The sequence below is a fragment of the Lynx rufus genome, unplaced genomic scaffold (assembly GCF_022079265.1).
Source record: "Lynx rufus isolate CCGP_SWC_20201006 ecotype Redwood Valley unplaced genomic scaffold, mLynRuf1.p SCAF_8, whole genome shotgun sequence".
NCBI lineage: Eukaryota > Metazoa > Chordata > Mammalia > Carnivora > Felidae > Lynx > Lynx rufus.
The window spans coordinates 78,867,797-78,882,570 of record NW_025814896.1 but is presented as its reverse complement, the minus strand read 5'-3'; the positions used below and the strand labels follow the sequence as shown (position 1 = coordinate 78,882,570).

The 14,774-nt window shown below is 43.1% G+C and overlaps 1 protein-coding gene across 7 annotated transcripts in view; it reads left to right on the top strand.

Annotated features, from left to right (window-relative positions):
• BCL11A (BCL11 transcription factor A) overlaps positions 1 to 14,534 on the top strand; it is a 100,558-nt gene extending 86,024 nt beyond the window's left edge. For 2 of the 7 annotated variants that reach the window (XM_047067869.1, XM_047067867.1), the window contains 2 exons: positions 4,203 to 6,097; positions 14,025 to 14,534. In XM_047067869.1, the coding sequence (XP_046923825.1) occupies positions 4,203 to 6,097; positions 14,025 to 14,126 (1,997 nt within the window). In that variant the 3' untranslated portion in view covers positions 14,127 to 14,534. Of the gene's footprint in view, positions 1 to 4,202; positions 9,454 to 14,024 lie in introns of those variants that run through there. The other 5 variants (XM_047067866.1, XM_047067868.1, XM_047067870.1 and 2 more) reach the window with 4 other exon arrangements.
• The last annotated feature ends 240 nt before the right edge of the window (positions 14,535 to 14,774 follow it).

Genomic DNA, 14,774 nt, shown 5'->3' with positions numbered 1-14,774 from the left:
CCTAGGTAACAAAGAGTTATTGTGTGAATTTCACAAGTCCTCAAGTCCTGAGGGCTGGGCGGTGCAGGGGTTAAAAGCACCTCTTCTGCCATCCCCTCCCCGACACGAAGCTGGGCCTAAGCCTGGGTTAGGTCACCGATTGCAGAGTTTAGGGGGTTGGACTCACGGTTTCGAGTCCCTACATGCTGGCTGGGTGGGGAGAGCTCTCCTCCTTTTGCTGGGGGTGCCTGGGGCCCCGCACTGGGCTGTGGGAACAGAGCCACCCCCTTGGAGGGAAGGGATGAGAAGGGAGTAGGGCAGCAGAGAGGAGGGTGGAGCTGAGTGGCCAAGGGCTGCTGGCCTGGGAATCAGTTCAAGGTCTCTGCCTCTTCCGCTGACCCTCCTGAGTGCAGGGGTGGGAAACTAGGAGCCTGCTGCAGAATCCATGTCTTCTCCCCCTCTTCCTGCAAAGGGAGGGTACCTAGTTTGCTGGTGCCCATGCTGGCAGGACCAGTTTAGGAGTGACCAGACAAGGTATGTGGAAATGGGTTGTGGAGTTCCAGAAAGCATTCAGCAGAGCTGACCCCCAGGCCACTCAGCTGCCTTAACCAGCTGCCCTTGGCTTTCAGAGCACTGAGCACTTAGCACTTCCCTGTGGCATCCCTGCTGGTGGACCACAGTCATGGGCCTTAAAATGGCCCCTCCTGCCACCCTCTAGCCAGGACCTCCCTCCCTTTGGCCTGAGGCCTGGATTCTAGATTCTGGATTCCAGCCTTCTTCTGGAAGCCTTTCTGGGTGTACAACCTGGTCAGTCATCATGCTAGGTAACTAATCAAGCCTGGGAGTAATGAAAACTCACATTCACCTTGGACCTGGTAGTTTACAAATGGCTTTTATACACGTCTGTCATTTGAACCTCACAATTCTGTAAGGTACTGTTTTTATGCTCATTTTACAGATAGGAAACCTAAGGCTCAAAGAAATTAAGTGTCTCAGAGCCCATAAGCTGGCAAATAGTAGAGCCAGGCTTCTGGTGTCAGACTTCCTTGTTTTTCTCAATCCTGAGGCTTAGATCACATGACTCTTTAGCATTGGTGACAAACTAAAAATGGGGTTATTCCTTCCCATACAACAAAATGAAATAAAATAAAAGCTGGTAGGTGAACTAATGGCTGATTTTAACTATTTGATGCCTGGAGTTCCTATGCTTGGGGCCAGGACTCAGTTTATTGCTCTAAATCAAAACAATTCCCGTGAATGCCCAATGAGGCTCTCAAATTGAGAAGTTGATTTTCGTCAGAGTAAATGAAGAATATTATTATATTTTACACGTCAATAAATCAATGTAGCCCTAATTTTGCCACGCAGGAAATCAATTCTGGTCTTTCTAAACCATCAAAGATGTTATGAACAAAGTAATTTCACAAATTATGGCAAGTAACACATTTATTGATGACTGCAGTTTAGGAATTGAGAATCTGTGCGCACTGTAATATAATATGGTGCACTGGCATGAGCTGAGTGAAATACAGATTATATGGTGAAACTGTAATGCATCATTTGCTATTAGTGGACTGGTAATAATTACCAGTTTCAAAGCAGCTCTTTTGATGTAATCTTTAGTCTCAATCGTAACAGCCCTTCTCATTGACATTATGATTACACTAGCTGCCCTCATGATCTAGAATATCTAGTTGATAGGAATACTAAAATGCGATAGTGAAAACTGTATGTTGTATGCTCATTATAAGATAAAATGCTATCTTCTCTGACCTGATGTCTGAGAGGGGAGGGTAACAGCACAGTGTGAACATAGTGTAACACTATCACATCACTGGCTCTGAAAACAAAATTTTAGGAAGTTCAGAGCAGCAAAATAAAATGGACTTTGCTTGTTTAAGCCTTTTGGAAAGGATACAGGTGAGACCCTTGATGCAGGGCTGTGCACATTTTGGCACTGATCCGTAGCCGTGGTCAACGTGCATGCAAAACCAGATTGCTAATTATGGGTCCAGTCCTGGGATTCAGTAGGATATCATAAGCGAAAGTATGATTTTAAGGCATTTGGAGTGATGAAAGTGTTAAGGACTTGTTTCAGCTGACAAATCTCCTCTTTACTTATCCAATCCGGATTGTCAGGCTAAATGTATGATAATAACACAGAGTCCTAGAGAGGCAAAGGAGAAAGCCACAGAGGGTCATGTTAGTTGGAACCAGATAGGTTTTTTCCCTGCCTATTTAGAACCCAAGTCATTGTTCAACAACAACAAAAAATTTATGAAAATACTCTCAATGATGCTTTTTATTTCCCTTTGAAGAAAGGAGGCAAACAAAAATAGGCAGATAATGTGATACTAATGTCAGCGTTTTCTTTCAAAATCTTTCTGCCTTTTTTTTTCCCCTCCCTCCACATTAGGCAAATGTTGGAAACCTAATTTTGGTATCTTATCATCTAATCTTGTTAAAGAGATTTACCCAGGAGTGGGATATATTGAGTGAGATTATAAATGCATTGTAAAGTAAATCACAAGGTCAGGGCAGGGAGTCCATTATTCAGACAAGTGCTCTGAGCAAGGCTGGCTTGTTTGGGAATGCAAGTGTTGGGGCTCCTGAGAAGACCCTGCCAGCTTTTCTTTCTGACTTGCTAAATGGAGGAATCGTCGTAATTGATTAATTCCTCATTCCCACTCTTTAGCTCCATGGTGGATTTTTTTTTGCTTTTAAAAAAGTTACTGACAAATACTAGCTGGGGCCTTAAGCGACTCCTCTAGTCCCCCCTTTTAAAAGACTGGCTAAAGTTTATTTCTCATTTGTACTTTATGCACTGGCTTTTTGAGAATCCCTGGGAAGTTCATCTATTTTTTCTCAACCTTGTCCTTTGGCTACCAATATTTGGGCCCTTTTTAATGCTGTAGTTGACTGGTAAACTGTTAGTTAGTCCCTTGGTGTATATATATATATTTTTTTTAAATTTAGCTATCTCCAAAAATGAATGATCGTGAAGTCAAGCTGGCCCCCTCTTTGCCAAAGTGGCATTTACCACTCTCGGGTTCTTTTCAGCGAGAGAGAAATAATGTGACTTAAGCAGGGCCCCTCTCCAGACGGCTTGGCTACTGGCCAAAGAGTTGACTAGCTGAACTGTATCTTTCTGTTTCTTTCTCAACTGGAGCTGAGGCTCAGCCGAGGGCGCAGGATGTTGTATAATTTGGTTCTCGTTGTTAGCCTCTCAAAATAATGAGGAGGAGGATAGTGTAGCATTTCTCAGCCTGCTGCCCGTCATGGTGCTGGCTGCTTTAACTGTTCTTAAACTAGGATGCTGTGTCTGCTTAAGTTGGCACCAGCCGCTCCTCCTAACTTCTCCAGACTTGCATTTGTTTGACTGGGGGAACAACTCCTAAAGATTTGATACGGCCTGTTGGTTAAATCCAAATTAAATTTCTCTTTTGAGATTTTTTGCAACATCCCTTGAGATAAAAATGGGAGTCCCCATAGGGTGTTGTGGAACCAGGATTGGGACTCACTGATCCTCACACAAGGCTGGGATGTGAGAATGTTGCTAGTCTCTCTTCCTTGGAATTATTTTAGGAGTACCTTCCCATTTTTAACAATATCAACAATCAGTGTGTTTCAGGCTAAGATTAAAAGCATCTCCAGGGCCATAGAGAACTGTAACGAGTTGACCTTCTCTTTTTTGATATCCCTATGAAATGATTGCCTGTTTAGAAAGTTCACCTGCCACCCAGGGGAGAATAGAACGATGGGATTTAGGAAGCAGAAAAGTTTCCCTTAGGTCACCTTGTCCAAGGCCCTCACTTAACAAATGAGGAAACAGAGGCACAGAGATGAAATAGCTTGCCCCAAACCACAGCTGGTGACAGATTGGAGAGTTCAGAAGAGGTTTGCTGAGGTTCCTTAGAATGTAGGGATCCTCATTCTCAAGCTTGAATTGGTGCAGATTTTTCTGCTTTGGAGATCGGATTTAAAATTCTTAGAACCGAATGAAATGGCAGAAAGACCGATTCGACAAATATTTATTGGGCACCAGCCACCAGATGAACCAGGCACCAATTCTAGGCACAGGGAATATTATAGATCAGTGAGGGCTTAGGCCTGTGGGGTGGAGGGCTGGGGGCAGGGAAGGCTGGAGGTGAACCATAAATAAGCAATTGCTAACGTCCTCCTCCGCGATTAAACATTGATGTTGGTGTTGTATTATTTTGCAGGTAAAGATGAGCCCAGCAGCTACACATGTACAACTTGCAAACAGCCATTCACCAGTGCATGGTTTCTCTTGCAACACGCACAGAACACTCATGGATTAAGAATCTACTTAGAAAGCGAACACGGAAGTCCCCTGACCCCGCGGGTTGGTATCCCTTCAGGACTAGGTGCAGAATGTCCTTCCCAGCCACCTCTCCATGGGATTCATATTGCAGACAATAACCCCTTTAACCTGCTAAGAATACCAGGATCAGTATCGAGAGAGGCTTCCGGCCTGGCAGAAGGGCGCTTTCCACCCACTCCCCCCCTGTTTAGTCCACCACCGAGACATCACTTGGACCCCCACCGCATAGAGCGCCTGGGGGCGGAAGAGATGGCCCTGGCCACCCATCACCCGAGTGCCTTTGACAGGGTGCTGCGGTTGAATCCAATGGCTATGGAGCCTCCCGCCATGGATTTCTCTAGGAGACTTAGAGAGCTGGCAGGGAACACGTCTAGCCCACCGCTGTCCCCAGGCCGGCCCAGCCCTATGCAAAGGTTACTGCAACCATTCCAGCCAGGTAGCAAGCCACCCTTCCTGGCGACGCCCCCCCTCCCTCCTCTGCAATCCGCCCCTCCTCCCTCCCAGCCCCCGGTCAAGTCCAAGTCATGCGAGTTCTGCGGCAAGACGTTCAAATTTCAGAGCAACCTCGTGGTGCACCGGCGCAGCCACACGGGCGAGAAGCCCTACAAGTGCAACCTGTGCGACCACGCGTGCACGCAGGCCAGCAAGCTGAAGCGCCACATGAAGACGCACATGCACAAGTCATCCCCCATGACGGTCAAGTCCGACGACGGCCTCTCCACCGCCAGCTCCCCGGAACCCGGCACCAGCGACCTGGTGGGCAGCGCCAGCAGCGCGCTCAAGTCTGTGGTGGCCAAGTTCAAGAGCGAGAACGACCCCAACCTGATCCCGGAGAATGGGGACGAGGAGGAAGAGGAGGACGACGAGGAAGAGGAAGAAGAGGAGGAAGAGGAGGAGGAGGAGCTGACGGAGAGCGAGAGGGTGGACTACGGCTTCGGGCTGAGCCTGGAGGCGGCGCGCCACCACGAGAACAGCTCGCGGGGCGCGGTGGTGGGCGTGGGCGACGAGGGCCGCGCCCTGCCTGATGTCATGCAGGGCATGGTGCTCAGCTCCATGCAGCACTTCAGCGAGGCCTTCCACCAGGTCCTGGGCGAGAAACACAAGCGCGGCCACCTGGCCGAGGCCGAGGGCCACAGGGACACTTGCGACGAAGACTCGGTGGCCGGCGAGTCGGACCGCATAGACGATGGCACTGTTAACGGCCGCGGCTGCTCCCCGGGCGAGTCGGCCTCGGGGGGCCTGTCCAAAAAGCTGCTGCTGGGCAGCCCCAGCTCGCTGAGCCCCTTCTCCAAGCGCATCAAGCTCGAGAAGGAGTTCGACTTGCCCCCGGCCGCGATGCCCAACACGGAGAACGTGTACTCGCAGTGGCTCGCTGGCTACGCGGCCTCCAGGCAGCTCAAAGATCCCTTCCTTAGCTTCGGAGACTCCAGACAATCGCCTTTCGCCTCCTCGTCGGAGCACTCCTCGGAGAACGGGAGCTTGCGCTTCTCCACGCCGCCCGGGGAGCTGGACGGAGGGATCTCGGGGCGCAGCGGCACGGGAAGTGGAGGGAGCACGCCCCATATTAGTGGTCCGGGCCCGGGCAGGCCCAGCTCAAAAGAGGGCAGACGCAGCGACACTTGTGAGTACTGTGGGAAAGTCTTCAAGAACTGTAGCAATCTCACTGTCCACAGGAGAAGCCACACGGGCGAAAGGCCTTATAAATGCGAGCTGTGCAACTATGCCTGTGCCCAGAGTAGCAAGCTCACCAGGCACATGAAAACGCATGGCCAGGTGGGGAAGGACGTTTACAAATGTGAAATTTGTAAGATGCCTTTTAGCGTGTACAGTACCCTGGAGAAACACATGAAAAAATGGCACAGTGATCGAGTGTTGAATAATGATATAAAAACTGAATAGAGGTATATTAATACCCCTCCCTCACTCCCACCTGACACCTCCTTTTTTCACCACCCCCCCTTTCCCATCGCCCTCCAGCCCCACTCCCTGTAGGATTTTTTTCTAGTCCCATGTGATTAAACAAACAAACAAACAGAAGTAACGGAAGCTAAGAATATGAGAGTGCTTGTCACCAGCACACCTGTTTTTTTTTTTCTTTTTCTTTTTTTCTTTTTCTTTTTTTCCTTTATGTTCTCACCGTTTGAATGCATGATCTGTATGGGGCAATACTATTGCATTTTACGCAAACTTTGAGCCTTTCTCTTGTGCAATAATTTACATGTTGTGTATGTTTTTTTTTTTTAAACTTAGACAGCATGTATGGTATGTTATGGCTATTTTAAATTGTCCCCGATTCGTTGCTGAGCAAACATGTTGCTGTTTCCAGTTCCGTTCTGAGAGAAAAAGAGAGAGAGAGAGAAAAAGACCATGCTGCATACATTCTGTAATACATATCATGTACAGTTTTATTTTATAACGTGAGGAGGAAAAACAGTCTTTGGGTTAACCCTCTAAAGACAGAATAGACAGCACTGAAAGAAAATCTCTATGAGCTAAATGTCTGTCTCTAGAGGGTTAAATGTATCAATTGGAGAGGAAAAAAAAAGGCCTTGAATTGACAAATTTTAACAGAAAAACAAAACAAGTTTATTCTATCATTTGGTTTTAAAATATGAGTGCCTTGGATCTATTAAAACCACGTTGATGGTTCTTTCTACTTGTTATAAACTTGTAGCTTAATTCAGCATTGGGTGAGGTAAGAAATCTTAGGACCTAGCATATAATTCTATATTGTATTTCTCACAACAATGGCTACCTAAAAATATGACCCACTATGTCCTAGTTAATCATCATTTTCCCTTTAGTTTAATCTTATAAGCAAAACTGATTATACCAGTATAAACGCTATTTTGCTCCTGGTGAGAGCTTAAAAGAAATGGGCTGTTTTGCCCAAAGTTTTATTTTTTTTTTTAAATGATGATTAAATTGAATGTGCAACGTGCAAAAGCCCCGGAATACAATTAAATACATTAGTAAGGAATTCATTTTATGAAGATAACTTAAACAATGTCTGTTCAAAAAATTCTGGCACCAAAAGAAATAGATCCAGATCTACTTGGTTGTCAAAGGGACAATCAAATGATAAACTTTAAGACCTCGTAGACCATATTAAAAAGAAGAGACTGACAATAAGGTTTGACAGGAGGGTAACAGAGGAAGAAAATACGTGATCTTTTAGCACAACGTGGTACTATTTGCCATTTTAAACTAGAACAGGTGTATAAGCTAATATTGATACAATGATGATTAACTATGAATTCTTAAGACTTGTGTTTAAATGTGACATTCTTAAAAAAGAAGAGAAAGAATTTTAAGAGTAGCAGTATATATGTCTGTGCTCCCTAAAAGTTGTACTTCATTTCTTTTCCATACACTGTGTGCTATTTGTGTTAACATGGAAGAGGATTCATTGTTTTTATTTTATTTTTTTAATTTTTTCTTTTTTATTAAGCTAGCATCTGCCCCAGTTGGTGTTCAAATAGCACTTGACTCTGCCTGTAATATCTGTATCTTTTCTCTAATCAGAGATACAGAGGTTGAGTATAAAATAAACCTGCTCAGATAGGACAATTAAGTGCACTGTACAATTTTCCCAGTTTACAGGTCTATACTTAAGGGAAAAGTTGCAAGAATGCTGAAAAAAAAAAATTGAACACAATCTCATTGATGAGCATTTTTAAAAAAAAAAAACTAAAAAAAAAAAAAACTTTGCCAGCCATTTACTTGACTAATGAGCTTACTTACTCGGACTCAACATTGCAAGCGCTGTGAATGGAAAACAGAATACACTTAACATAGAAATGAATGATTGCTTTCGCTTCTACAGTGCAAGGATTTTTTTGTACAAAACTTTTTTAAATATAAATGTTAAGAAAAAAATTTTTTTAAAAAACACTTCATTATGTTTAGGGGGGAACTGCATTTTAGGGTTCCATTGTCTTGGTGGTGTTACAAGACTTGTTATCCATTTAAAAATGGTAGTGGAAATTCTATGCCTTGGATACACACCGCTCTTCAGGTTGTAAAAAAAAAAAAACATACATTGGGGAAAGGTTTAAGATTATATAGTACTTAAATATAGGAAAATGCACACTCATGTTGATTCCTATGCTAAAACACATTTATGGTCTTTTTTCTGTATTTCTAGAATGGTATTTGAATTAAATGTTCATCTAGTGTTAGGCACTATAGTATTTATATTGAAGCTTGTATTTTTAATTGTTGCTTGTTCTCTTAAAAGGTATCAATGTACCTTTTTTGGTAGTGGAAAAAAAAAAAGACAGGCTGCCACAGTATATTTTTTTAATTTGGCAGGATAATATAGTGCAAATTATTTGTATGCTTCAAAAAAAAAAAAAAGAGAGACAAACAAAAAAGTGTGACATTGTACAGATGAGAAGCCATATAATGGCGGTTTGGGGGAGCCTGCTAGAATGTCACACGGATGGCTGTCATAGGGGTTGTACATATCCTTTTTCGTTCCTTTTTCCTGCTGCCATACTGTATGCAGTACTGCAAGCTAATAACGTTGGTTTGTTATGTAGTGTGCTTTTTGTCCCTTTCCTTCTATCACCCTACATTCCAGCATCTTACCTTCATATGCAGTAAAAGAAAGAAAGAAAAAAAAGGAAAAAAAAAACAAAAACAATGTTTTGCAGTTTTTTTCATTGCCAAAAACTAAATGGTGCTTTATATTTAGATTGGAAAGAATTTCATATGCAAAGCATATTAAAGAGAAAGCCCGCTTTAGTCAATACTTTTTTGTAAATGGCAATGCAGAATATTTTGTTATTGGCCTTTTCTATTCCTGTAATGAAAGCTGTTTGTCGTAACTTGAAATTTTATCTTTTACTATGGGAGTCACTATTTATTATTGCTTATGTGCCCTGTTCAAAACAGAGGCACTTAATTTGATCTTTTATTTTTCTTTGTTTTTATTTTTTTTTTATTTGGATGACCAAAGGTCATTACAACCTGGCTTTTTATTGTATTTGTTTCTGGTCTTTGTTAAGTTCTATTGGAAAAACCACTGTCTGTGTTTTTTTGGCAGTTGTCTGCATTAACCTGTTCATACACCCATTTTGTCCCTTTATTGAAAAAAATAAAAAAAATTAAAGTACACAATGTAAGCTTCTTGTGTCCTCATTTGACACACTCTGTAAATTACTTTCAAGAAAATAACAGGTTTTAAGAGAAGGCCAGTCAGTCTTTTTCAGGATTGTTTCTATGGGCATTTTGATGCGTGCATTATACCCTAAAGGAACATAAAGTGCTTACTATATTAAAATAGACATATCTCAAAACATGGAAATAGTTTTTAGATTTTATAGTTCTAGAATAATTTTCAAGAAATGGAAAGTGTTTTCAGTCTGATGTTAAAAACTTTCCCTTCATGTCTTAACAATAATCCATCCAGATATAAATGAAAAATTGACTGGTAATAGCATCTTAAACTTTTATTTCCTTTGGATTTTTTGCTGTTCTTGTTGTCTGAAAGTTCTTTTCTATTCTCCCTCCCCTGCCCTATCTTAGAACATAATGTAAAAAAAGATTTTTTAAAAAGTTAGCTCTTTCATTTCCATATGAGTCTTTCTTCATACCAAAAATAACATCACCCTCCCCCCCCCCCATAAATATCCAGAAACAAAGGCATCATGTTAACGAGAGAAAGAGAGAGAGAGAGAAGTAACCAGTAGTTCAGCCAGATGTGGCAAATCTGTGGAATCAGCCACTGATTTCCTGAGATATATGGTGGTTTGCCTTGTGATCCTGTGATCTTAGGGACCAGAGATGGGACAGATCTTTTAGAACTTTTTATAGTGTCTTCCTGACTGGTAGCAAACGAGAGGGGGGAATATGCTTCAGTGATCTTTTGCCCAACCAACAGATTTATGAAATGAAACATAGCCTTTGAAAAGCAAGTTAGGTCCATTATAAAAACGCCTCCTTAGAAATCTGTGTTGTCAGTTTTACAAATACTGCATGCTGCAGCATCTATTTGCTTTATTAAAACACATACTTCTGTGATACTGTCTCCCTGTTCCCAGTGTAGATGAATGGATACAACGTTGTTCTTCTTTTTGTAAAAACCAAAACAAAAGCCGTTCTGTTGTCTTCTTGTGGTAGCATTTTCGTTGCTCAGTTCTTATGCCCTGGTGCCTGTGAGGTGGCCTTTTCATGTAATGCCTTTTATCTGAGACAGGAATAGTTTTATCCTTCTAAAATACACAGAAAGTAGGTGTATTTTTTTTAAAGCCAGTTTGGGTGGGAAGCAGAGAGTGGAGGCAGAGAGGAATCCCGTGAGAGAAGATTTGGGGTTGGGTACAGGGGCTGGGTTCAGATGGATGTATCTCGCAGAACTTGATAATTGGCAGTGACCTGAGAGGAGATATTTGTGTTTTGAATTAGGTTACTTCACAACTGAATCCAGAATGCTATTCAAGATAGAAATATTCTCCAGTGCCATGCCAGTTTGCGATGTGGTGACTTCTGCTCCACCGTATTAAATGTCCATAAAACCACTGTGTGTCCCTATTACTCTTTTATTAGGAGCTATGAGTGCAGCTGTGCAAGTTTTATATACAGTGTTCATTTTAATTTTTCAATATATGATGCTCTTAGCATAATTAGGTTTTGCATCCTGACAGACAGAATTAATGGCAGATACTGTATACTTACTTGTATGTTCAAATTTCTTAAATCAAATGGGGAATGGGGAGGGGTGCAAACATGTGGTGATAAATCACAGATTATGTTTGATTTACATGGTCCCAAAGTTAAATAAATTTATCGGGAGACACGTTCTTCAGGGTACTCAGTCTCCTGGCTTATTGAAGCCCTCTTATAAAATATGATTTCTGAAGCTGAGTGAACAATACGAGCATGAAAATCTAGGCAATAAAAATATAAGTTATAACTGACATCTGTATCTGGAACCCCCGAATTAAAAATCTTAATGCAAAATAACAAAAAACATTTCCAACAGAGGATGAATTCGAGATTTTTTTAAAATGAGGAAATGCTGAGGATATTAACAGTTTTCAGAATTCTCAAGTTTATGCGACACCCCAGATGTGTTGATGCAATGTTCTTTACCCACCTGAACTCTTAACGCGTCAATGTTCCTTTTTATCTTCATTTTGAGAACAGCTTCATAATAAACAGGAGTACAGCAAATACTATTTCTCACAGATTTTAACTTAGAAACCCTCCCAGTGCGTGGGCTCTCCCCATCCTGAGACCATTTCCTATCTTCTCTTTGTTTAGGACCCTACAAAAGGACCGAAGCCAAATCATTGCAAAGGTGGCTAAGAAGTGGGGTGAACACTTGTTTCTTCATTTGTACCAGCCATGGCAGGAAGTGTGGAGTAGTTGAGTTTTTCCCAGGGCATTCTGTGCTAGAACTGTTTATTTAAATACCATTTTTGTGTGTGTAATAAGTCCATACTGTATACGTTCATGATGCTGGAAGTGAGGATTTGAAAGGCAGTGGCAGTGGGAGTTAGATATCGTTTCATTTGGAGAAATAAGGAAATGAGGAGGTTTATTCACAGACACTAAAAGTTTGTTCAAAGGTGCTGGGATATTTCAGGCTTTCCTGAAAAGGAGTTGAGGAGCCTCAGGCCCCATCCTGTCCTGCTTCGAACACTTCAGAGTGAGAGGGAGGAAATACGGTGTTTTCTTTCTTTCTTTCTTTCTTTCTTTCTTTCTTTCTTTCTACCTCTTTCCCCTGCTCCGCGCGTGCACACACTAACATGAGTTCTTAGGACTGTGTTGTAGTCGTGTTCTCTTCATTAAGATTCTGTTACTCCATCGTCCCTGGGCCTGGTGTGTTCAAGAATGTACCCATCCCATTCTCTTTTCTTTTTCAGACAACTTCCCATTTAAAAAAAAAAAAAAAAGAGAGAAAGAAACGAAAGAAATGTGGGAATTTTGCCAGTGTGAGGATGGGATTGGCAGTGTTCTTTAAACCTGCTTGGAAAAATATTTTTTAAAAGACCGTTAACTTTTTAACAGGCACGAGGCACTTAGCAAATTTTCCTAAGTGTCTCCTAAGGCCCTGCTGCTTTCCCAATTAAAACTAAATGAACCCATGTTTAGAGCAACGGACATCAGAACACACAGCCAGATTTGGGATTCTGGACGTTTATTCCAGGACTGCTCTAGCTACAAATTGTAGACATGGGTTGTTGGGTGTGCACTTTTCCTTGCTGTCATCTTGTTATCCCATTAGCCCTCTGTTTCATTGAGTAAAACACATGGCCAGTGAATCAGCCTTTAGGGGGGATGGGTCTGTTTCTCTCTCTCTCTCTATTTCCCAGTGTCATCTGTGGTCATGGGAAGCGATTAATTCCTCCCTTCCAAAAGGGGAAAGGAGATCAGTACAGTTCACCTGGGTCATTTGTACTCAAGATCCTAAACTTGCCTGAACAACTCCAACGGTTGATCCAAATACTGTTTTTCCTTTCTGTAAAGTGGCAAAGACTACTTAAAGGGAGCATATATATTAGGTCCTTGTGATTCAGCAGAAAGGGCAAATTAAGCGATTTCCCCAATGTCTCTCCTCTAACGCAGGACACCCCCCCGCCCAAACCCATAGGGGGCTGTGCTTTGCAATAACGTAGAGCGTGGTACATGCCCAGGCCGTATTTTGTCTGTTAGAGCTTTCAATACTGGTAGCAGGTCTGACAAAGGGGTTCGATGGGGGTATCAGCCAGAGGGGCCTCCACGACAGTGGCAGGGCTGGACTGGGAACGGGGTTCCCCAGAGCCCACCTGGACACAGGAGGCCCCTCAGCCCTGGTCTCCACTGCGCAGGGGGCATTCGAGAGAGCAGCTGAGCTCCAGACCCTGGGCCTCCTGCGGCGCCAAGTCGGGGGAGAGGAGGCCCCAGGCCCCTGCTTCGGGTCGCCATGGCAACGAGCCCTGGAATGCCACAGTGGTAGCCCTCTTCCTCGGCACATCCGGACTCCCAGTTCTGCTGCTTCAAGTCAATGTAACACAGCAAAGGGAGGAACCCCGGAGGAGAATAACCACTCCCTTCTTCCCTTCACCATTGCCTTCCCCCTTTACCAAAAAGAAAAAAAAAAAAAAGAAAAGAAAAGAAAACTGCATGTTTGAAAGAAACTACAGGCAGTTTTTGGTGCAATTTGGGAGCAACTATTTTGGGTTCTGGTTTCCTCTTCAGGGATGTGTTCGCCTCTTGTAAATCGTTGGCTGCTTTGACGTTGAACTTGATGACATTTCATGTTTTCGTTGTGCTGCTTTTACATCAATTTTGAGTTTTTGTTTCTTTATAATTTTATTATTATTTTAAGGAAATGTCCCCCTTCCCTCCTCCCTCCCCTGTTCTCCTCAACCAAAGGACTGTTTCCTACTCAGTTTTCTCAGTCATAAGGGAAAGTGTTTCCTTCCAGGTGTGTCCCAAGTTTATTAGGACTACCATACGATTGGGATCGGGTAGCGGGTCTGGGTCCTCTGTGGGGAAGGCAGGGAGGGAGGCATGGGAAAGGTACTCAGGGGGCAGAGATTTGGGGGGAGGGGACAGAGTTTGAAATCATGTTTAAAGATGCCAGTGGCTCAACCTGTGGTTGATTTAAGTTATAATTTTAAAGAGCTAGTTAGAGAACAGAAAATCACTGGGCCAAGTCACACCTGTACTTTTTTTTTTTCCCCTTCCTCTGTCTCCAACCTCCTTCTAGGTTCTTCACACACCCCCATTCGGCGTAGTACCCAGAGAGCTCAAGATGTGTGGCAGTTTTCGGATGGAAGCTCGAGAGCCCTTAAGTTCTGAGAAAATTTGAAGTCCCCAGGGGCGGGGTGGACGCGTGCTGCCCAGCCGACATCTGCGTGGCCTGTCATCCTGCTAGTTTGTGATGTTTTCCGACAGTAGCCTCCAAGAAGCCGTTGTGCGAAGACAGAGTCCTGCAGAGTCCTTCCTGCCCAGGCCTGCAGTGCCATTTTATTTATATTTTTTAAAAAAAAGTAAAAGCAAAAAAACAGACCCACATTGGAACGGTGAATCAGTCCCATATAGAGGGCCCATGGACCATCGCTGTCCTGAGTGACGTCCTGGCCCTTTTGAAACCAGCCAACCTAATTACCTGTATTGTGGAATCGAGCATGAGTCCCCCAACCCCTTGTTTCTATACATTCTATGTTGTCTTTTAAAAAGTGTGCTTAACATTGACACAATAAATGTTGGAGCTTTAGGTGGTGTTTGCTTGTTCTTTAATTATTGATGCTTATAAGACAATGCAACTGCTTATGACTTTGTATTTCTGTACCCGTTTCCTGCAGACATCCATGGGGTGGGTAGGAGGAACAGACTTGAGGAATGGGTAGGAGGTGTAGGAGGGGAAGGAGGTTACTGCTTATCAGATGGCATAAATTTTCAAGGAGAATCAACATGCAAAACTTGGGAATAAATCATAGCAATATCATAATTAATG